Source organism: Bubalus kerabau, chromosome 12 (genome assembly GCF_029407905.1).
Source record: "Bubalus kerabau isolate K-KA32 ecotype Philippines breed swamp buffalo chromosome 12, PCC_UOA_SB_1v2, whole genome shotgun sequence".
In the NCBI taxonomy this organism is placed as follows: domain Eukaryota; kingdom Metazoa; phylum Chordata; class Mammalia; order Artiodactyla; family Bovidae; genus Bubalus; species Bubalus kerabau.
The window spans coordinates 24041621-24050132 of NC_073635.1; the positions used below are offsets into that span (position 1 = coordinate 24041621).

At 50.9% G+C, this 8512-nt stretch overlaps 1 protein-coding gene across 1 annotated transcript in view; it reads right to left on the reverse strand.

The window, feature by feature from the left end:
• FREM2 (FRAS1 related extracellular matrix 2) overlaps positions 1 to 6366 on the reverse strand; it is a 150142-nt gene extending 143776 nt beyond the window's left edge. The window contains exon 1 of the mRNA XM_055542311.1: positions 930 to 6366. Within this exon, the coding sequence (XP_055398286.1) occupies positions 930 to 6102 (5173 nt within the window). The 5' untranslated portion in view covers positions 6103 to 6366. The remainder of the gene's footprint in view (positions 1 to 929) is intronic.
• Between the last annotated feature and the right edge of the window lie 2146 nt (positions 6367 to 8512).

Below are 8512 nucleotides of genomic sequence, written 5' to 3' on the forward strand. Positions count from 1 at the left end.
ATATTTCTATTTTCATTACAAAGTTGCTAACAACAATAATAGTCTTAGAACGACCCTCCAAACAGCAATCAAATTAATACAAATTGGAAGGGTCTATTTGAATGGTAACACACTGATTTGCTCAGTCATGTTCGATTCTGCAATTCCACAGACTATAGCTCACCAGGCTCCTCTATCCGTGGAATTTCCCAGGCAAGAGTACTAAAATGGGTTGCTATTTCCTACTCCAAGGGATCTTCCTGACCCAAGGATGGAACCTGTGTCTCTTGTGTCTCCCGCATTGGCAGATGGATTCTTTACCACTGTGCCACCTGGGAGGCCCCTATTTGAATGGTGGCTGGTAATAATAATAATGTGGATTCAGAAAATTTAGAAAGCACATCCTTCTCTAAGATGCTAACATGCTTCATGAACTGTCTTCCGCATACAAAACAGGTTGCTCAGAGGGAAAGTGGGGCTGATGGAACAGAGTTGAAAAGCCTGTTTCAAATTTAATTCACCGAAGTTCAGCTCTTTCTTTGGCATCTTAGCTTATATTTTCAAAATATTCAAAATATACAATACTCCTACTAATGAAGGTCACTACAATGGGACATATGGCAAGAAGGGAGCTGTTCTCTTACGAAACAGAGTCCCTGTATTTTCGCCTTTCCTTTATTTCCCTTTCCTTCTCTTTCCTTGGACTCTATTTTTTAATTTAATTATTTTTTGGCAGTGCTATGTGGCACTTGGGATCTTAGTTCCTGGACCAGGGATCAAACCCACACCGCCTGCATTGCAAGCATGGAGTCTTAACCACTAGACCACCAGGGAAGTCCTCCCTGCCTCTAATTTGATGCTCTACTTACAAAGTTATCAATGACAGCCGTATCTCAAGAAGTAAGACTTGGAGTGCCCTTTGATTATAAAGAAAGCAAAGTGAACCATACCTTGTGTAAACTCAGTCACACTGTGGTTGCCTTGGCCCAGGTTGAGGAGATATCCATGTCGTGGGGCCTCCGTCACAATAAACCGGAGAGAAACGTGTAAGCTGTCTCTGTCCTCTGCTTTCAATACTTTACTTGTGATCATGAACCCCAAGTGGCCTGTGGCCAGAGTGCGAAGTGTAGAGGCCCCTTTGTTCACTACAATTTGGGGGACTCTGTTGTCAACAGCTAAGATCTGGATCTTCATTACTTGGGGTCTTCTTGTTTCAAATACTGTATCAGGAAAAACATAGAACTCTGTATGGGAACCATCAGTCACTGTGAAGGAGAAGCTGTCTTCACTTGACTCAGTACCATCATGTCTGTAGCTGATTAAGTTTTCATTCAAGTCCTGCTTGGTAAAAATCATGGTGGGTCTGGTATTGTTGAATAGGAGTTGACCATGAACAGGCACCTGGATGACAGTGAATTTCAAGAGTTTGTCTGGAGTATCCCTGTCTTCCACAGTGAGTTCAAAGGGAGTAATCAGCTTCTTTTCACCTTCTCTGACAACCAGGTTATGGATGGTGACCACTGGCTTTTTGTTGTCCACATCGCTGATGGAGATACGGAATGTCCGGAAGACAGGGTTACGTCCATCAGTGACTTGAAACTCAAAACTGTCCATCTTTATCTCATCATCAGCTGTGTGGATATAGTAGATTTTATTGCCAGCCAGTTGGAGCTGAGTGAAAGATGTGATAGACACTCGAGGCTGGTCTGTGCTTTCTAAGTGGCCTCTCATGGGCGCCCTGGTGATGGTAAAAACTAAGTTTTCATCAGGACTGTTCAAGTCACTAGTGCTCAGTAGATCTGTTGTGAGGGTGACCTTACCACCTTCTTTCAAGGACACTCCTTTACTTATCACATCAGGGAAGACAATGTCAGGGCTTCCAATAGAGACATAAAAGTAGCGATCTATGAGGGCATTGATTCCATCAGTCACGTCAAATTTAATTAGATCCCGAATGCCCTCTTGCCCAAAATGGACATACTGAATCAAATTTCTGTCTACTTCATCCTGGGTAAAATTCATGCCCAATGTGATATTTTCAAAGACACCCGTAGGTGTTTGTCTCTGTAATAAGCCATGTCCCGGCCCATAACGAATAATGTAAACCAAGAATTTGTCTTCAGAATCTAAATCAGTTGCCATTAATATTCTGTTGTTGATAATTTTGGTTTCCCCGATTTCTATTTCCAGTCCATTATTGATGGCCATCCTAGGGGTCTCGTCATCAACAGGAATAACCATGATGAGGACTGTCTTTTCCACAGAGTGCTTACCATCTGTGAGTTTAATCACGAAACTGTCTTCCTGAGTCTCAGAGTCATCGTGCTCATAAATGATGCTGGAACTCTCTATGATCTGGTCCAAGGTGAAGCTTTCCACTAAAACCGTGCCATTTATCAGCTGGTTCATGATGTGACCGTGGGTGGGAAACTTGGTAATAGTGAAAGTTAAGTCATCCGGGGGAACATCAGCATCAGCGGCATTGAGAATGGGTGTATCAACCACCAGACTCATGCCTTCCATCACCAAAAATTCCCTGATGAATATTTCTGGCTGTTCGTCGTTGGTGGGAATGATTACAATGGGGAAAAAATGTCTCTCTGAAAAGTTAATGCCATCAGAACAGCGAAATATAAATCTGTCTTCCACCGGTTCTACTCCTTTATGGACACTCTGGACGTAGTTTATATGACCTTGCCTGAGATCTTTCAGAGTGAAAGCACTTATAGCAATTCCTGCTCTCGATTTTTCAGAGCCAGGGGCTGGAGAGATGTTCTCCACGTAACCCGAGGTAGGCTGAATGACGATGGTGCACAAGATGTCGTCATTGAGAGAATCCATGTCTTCAGCACTTATGTGCATTGAGGTTATAGCGCTTTTATCGCCTTCCAGAACGATAAACTGCTCACCTACAGAGATTTCTGGGGCCTGGCTGTCAACAGGGAGGATGGTCACCCACACGGTCACTCCTTGGATAGTGTTACCACCTATTCTCCATTCTTGAGACATATCCGACAGACTTAGGTTGAAAGAGTCTTCTTTGGGCAAGAGACCTATCTCCCCGCTTGTGTGAGCGTAGATGACGGAGCCCTCCAAGATGTCTCTTTGGGTAAACTGCTCTGCTGGAACTCCATTGACCAGGATTTCTCCATATAGGGGTGGATCTTCCAAGAGGAAAGTCAACATCAAATCATCAGCGCCCCCATTGGTCCCCCTGATAACATTGGCCGTGATTTCAGTAGCCCCGTTTTCTAAAACGTCTAGATAGGACCCCAAAGTGCCTGCAGGAAGGCTCAGCATGGGTAGCTCACCATCCATTGGCCGGACATTCACTCTGAGAGTGATGGGTACCACGTGGTGTCTGTCACTGACCTCCAAGGAGCAGCTATCGGTCAGAGACTCAGCCCCATTATGGGTGTAGGAAATCCGACCCTGTTTTATGTCCTCCAAGTGGAAAATCCCACCGACATGCAGGACCTGTCCAGACAGCTTCATGTGGCCATGTTTGGGCACCTGTATGAGAGTGAAGGTGATGTGGGCCACATCAGTGTCCACATCATTCACACCCAACTCAGTCTCACTCAGGATGTGATGGCCCTTCTCCTGAACGATGAAGCCAGTGTTGAGGATTTCGGGTGGCTGGTTGTCCACTGGCTGCAAGTAAAAGGTGAAGGTGCCTGGAGCCATGTTCCCAGCTCGGTCCTCCACCTGGAATTGAAACTGGGCCACTCGGGCAGCCACTCCCAGCTCCTGATCTGGAGGCCTGTAAGCAATTTTATGGTGGTTGACCTGCGCTTGTGTAAAATGGGCCACTACCACCGAAGGATCATCGGTCAGGACCAAGGTGCCCAACGGGGCTGGTGAGTGGTTTTCATCTGTGTCCATTGGGGGCTGGGTCACCGTGTAACGGAGTTCTCGGTCATCCGTGTCCAGGTCCGTGTAGCGTAGCCACTTCTTCCTCAGTGGTGTGAGCTGGGATTCCTGTACCACCATCCGAAGGGGACAGCCGATGCCCAGCTCGGGAGGGAGGCGGTCCACGGGATGAATGCGTATCACAAACCTCTGTAGCCCAGACGTATTAGGGGGGTCATGGTTATCCTGGACACGAAATGTGAACTGGTCAATCACTGGCCCAGGACTGTGGGGCCCAGAGTGCCTGTAGAAAAGTCTCCCCTCTGTTATGTCTCGCTGCCGCCACTGGGTCACTGTTTTCTCATAGAATACTCCCTGTTTTCTCCAAGGGCTCCCAAGAAGCATCTCCTCCCCCTGGGGAGGATGGGTCTGGCGGAGAAGCAGATGCCCTGCTGTGGAGGAAGGTGACTCAAGCACAAAAAGCAGCAAAGAGTCCTCTGAGTCCATGTCAGTTGCACTCAGAGCTTGGGGCAGGATGGGCACAGTTTCGCCCTCTGCCAGCGTCAGCCCCGTGTTGGCATTGAGGACTGGTGGCTGGTCATCCACGGGCACTAAGGTGATGGGGAACAGGAACTGCACCTGGTGCCTGCGTCCTCCGTCCACCATTCGGAGCACGAGGTTGTCACTTAGTGAGCCGTCTTTGTCATCGTGATGGTAGACCACTCGGCCGGCGGCTAGCTCAGCTACAGTAAAGGTCTTAGGGGCAGAGTTGCCATTGGAGGCACCCAGAAGGACCAGGTGACCGTGCCGGAGCCCGGCCACCACCTCCAGCTGTACGGCCTCTAAGTCGTCTTCATCACTGATGACCAAGTTTTGTGGTCCACTGCCTGCAGGGCCAGTGAGGGGCCGAGATTGGCCCTCGTAGAGAATGAGACCAGTGTTCCGGGTGACCACTGGAGCCAGCGTGTTCATGGGCTTCACCACTACCATGAAGGAAAAAGGATCAGAGGCAGCGCCTTCTGGGTCCACTACTTCCAGCTCGAGTTCAAAGAGACGCTCCTGGTCAGAGTCTTCAGAGGGGGGCTGATAGGCAATCTTCAGGAGGTGCAAATCCCTCTGAGTGAAGGAGGAGAGGGGCAAACTGCGGTCGTCAGTGCTCACCAGGAAGCCCTGGCCGGGCTGGAATGGAGAGGTGAGATTGAAGATCAGCAAGTCTGGGGCACACTCCGCATCCTCGGCTGCCAGCATGTCTGGGGTCAGGGCGGTCAGGACAAACTGGTCCACCTCCATCATCATCATGGCTACAAAGCTGGGCTTGGGGGCGGTGTTCTCAGCCCCTCCTCGGATTCTCACCAGCACTTGGAAGTGTTCGCGTTTCAAAGCCGGGCTGCCCACAGGAGACCCTCGCGATCGCAGCTCCACTACCATGGGCACCCAATCCCTGTTCGGAGAACGACTGGGGGCGGTGTGGCGGTAGCGCACGCCCAGTTCCTGGAATGCTGTGCAGTCCATCAGGAGGGGTTCCTGGCTGTCCCCCTCGCTGGCCGAGCCCGGGACCTGCGGGTAGTGAAGGAGTTCCCCGTAGCGAGGCAGCGCGCCCAAACCAGGCAGGATGCCCACGCGACACTCCTGGGTCTCAGGCTGGTAGGCGAATTCCAGGCTCCGCGCGTCTAGGGCATTGCTGGTCCCCAGCAGCTCCTCCACGACCAAGGGCAGGTTTCGCGTCACAACCTCCAGCTGAGTGAAGACCACCTCCACCTCCAGCACCAAGGGGAGCACGGCCGCCCCACCCGGCGCGTCGTAGCGCAGCTGCAGCCGGACTCGATCCCGCGACGGGCTGCGCGCGCCCAGGTGCGAGTAGCGCACCTCTCCCGCGCCGAAGTCGCAGGGGAAGCGCTTGGGACTCAGGCGGCCGGGCCGCTGGGCCAGCGCGTCATTGTCTAGCACGGTCACTGCGCACCGATCCCCCGGTTGCACCTGCAGCACTAGGTCCTGCAATGGATCCAGCCAGACCTCACGGCCGAAGGGCACCCGGAGCCCGCGGTTCGCCAGCACTATGGCTTCTTCGGCGGGGACCCCTGCAACCCCCGCGAGATCCGGGGACAGCAAGGCCCGGCCGGGGTCAGGTGGCTGTGCCCGGACGCGGCTTACCAGTGACAGGAGAAGCAGCACCACCAGCCCGGACGGCGTCGGAGGCGTCGGTGGAGATTTGGTGGGGTTTCCTGCGGGGCGCGTGCGCGCGGTGACCCCGGGGGTCCCGGTGGCTTGCATGGTCCGGTTGTGACGGCTCAGCCCGGTCCCCTGGAGAGCGCACTCAGTCCCAGTGCCGGGCAGGAGGTGAGAGCGTCCTCCGGAAAATGCCAGGAACTCCGCACGGCGCCCGCGGGGTCTCGCTGTAGCCGAGGCTGGACCAGAAGGATGGGAAAGTGGCCCGGCGCGGTCCAGGCTGGAGCTGCGCTGGGAGGCTACACCATCTCAGCCGGCCTAGCTCCACGGCTCGCGGCTCAGACGCCCGGAGAACTGAGTCTCCTCCACTCCTCCTTTCCAGGTCCCGGGACCCTGAACTTTGAGGGAAATCCCACCCCTCGCACCCCCTTACTCCAGTCCTCCCAGGAGGCCAATCGTGAGTCCGGGGAGGAGGCCCCGAGACCAGGGTTGGGTAGCGACTCCTGTCAATCAGGTGCTGGGGGCCGAGGCGGGGAAACCGCGCGCAGGGGAGGAGATAGAAGGCGCAACAGGTTGTCCTGAAAGTGAGGGGGCTCCCTTCTTTCTGGGCTGCTAGGGTTGGGACTTCAGCCTCCTACGATCCACGAGAACCCCCGTTTTACCTCCCACTCCCCAAATCCAATGGGAACCCGTTCAGGGAATGTTTATTTCTCTCTGCAATTTGCAAACCCAAGAGGCAAGTTAGAAGCAACGTGGCTGGAGTTTGAATCAAAATCCAGGGCAGTAAAGGGAGAAACTCGGGCGCAACTTTGCATAAGAAGGAGAGCTGGAATTAAAAGCAAAACTAGAGGAGACGGAGCCTCCCCTCGCCCCCTGCTGTCTCCTTGCAAATTATGACGGGTACAGTTCTCGGGACTGGTGAGATTTCAACAAGCCCCCGGTTTGCAACCAAATTTCATAGCGAAAGGAGAAAGAGGCTTTTGGAAAGGGTGAGAAATGCAGTCAGATCGAAATCGCTAGGGTCGCCCCAAAGAGTAAGTTCTGGGGAGTGTAGCCCCAGGCTCTTTCTTCCAAAGCCCGCTGTTGGGGCAGCTGTCATTAAAGACGTTCCTGTTCTCTTCGCAGTAATTAAACCCAGTACGAACTAAACCCGCCTGTCAGCATCACAGTTCTTGGCATGCCGAGAGAACTGATAAATATCCGGAGGGCGAGCTAAAATAGGTTAGCTCCCTTCAGGCAGCCGGTTTTGAAGCCTGACTCGAGCTCTGCCTGCCCCCTTGTGTTTGTCAGGTTTCAGAAGTGCGGCGATTCCCATCCGGAAAGGTTTTCTAATTGCTCCTCTCCTCCTTGAACCCTCACAATTAAGACGCTACCGTTTTCACATTTGTTCTTTAAGCAGTCTTGCTTTTCCTGAGCAAAATATTTTATTTTAGGTCACATTCTTTTCTTTCCAATAATACAAATCGGATAATTGGAATATCAAATTGAAATAATGGTCATTCTGCCCTTTTCCTGCTCAAGGGTATTTTAGATTTGGGGGTGGGGGTGGGGAGGGAGTGTAAGACAGTGTTAAGTCCTTTTACATTTGGTCCAAATTGAAGATGTAAGATACATTGTTGTTGTCCTCTGCCCATGGAATTTTCCAGGCAAGAATACTGGAGTGGGTTGCCATTTCCTTCTCCAGGGGATCTTTCTGACCCAGAGATCAAACCAGCGTCTCCTGTTTGGCAGGTGGATTCTTTACCCCTGAGCCACCAGGGAAGCCTTTAAGATGCATATGGGGTTACATTTCGGTGAGAAGCATTTATCCGTTTAACCGTTTGGTGCTTTTATCCGGAGCTCCTCCAGCTTAGGGTTTTGATCCCTACTTGCAGCATTGAGAGCTATTTTCCAGGACCCAGCACCACCTCTACATAAGTATTGTTGAGTGATGTCAGAGTCGCTCCAGGAAGCCCACTGGGCAGCCTCTGCGCCTGGGAGAGGAGAGGGAGTTTAAGTGAGCCTCTTATCCAAACAAATAACATTTAGTTAGCCTAATATGTTTCAGCCTATTGTACTTTGAACTCCTGTGTACAACTCATACATGCATTTTACAATTTAGTACAAAATGGACATCCAGGAACACAGAAGGGATGTGACTAATCTTTTAAACATGAGAAAATCCCCATCCAACTCTTCATCAATTTCTGATCTGTTTTGGTATTATTATTTTATAATTTAGTATCCTTGTTTATTATTATGCACAGAATTCAAAAGAAAAATTCTATGATGTTCTGTTCACAAATAAAATGAACTGGAAGATGCCAAATGAAAAGGAACATCATTTTCAGAATATGGTTCTTTATGTGTTGTATTTCAAATCCTGGTTATGGATCTTGATTGAAAAATGTCAGGCATTGTGACTGTGGGTTCATTCTGAGCAGTGAGACCACTAGCCTGACCCCTGGTGCTTCCCAATGTCTGGAGGGCTTTCCTTTCTTCCTTTTAAAGTCCAACTTTGTTTGACTTGCAAGCA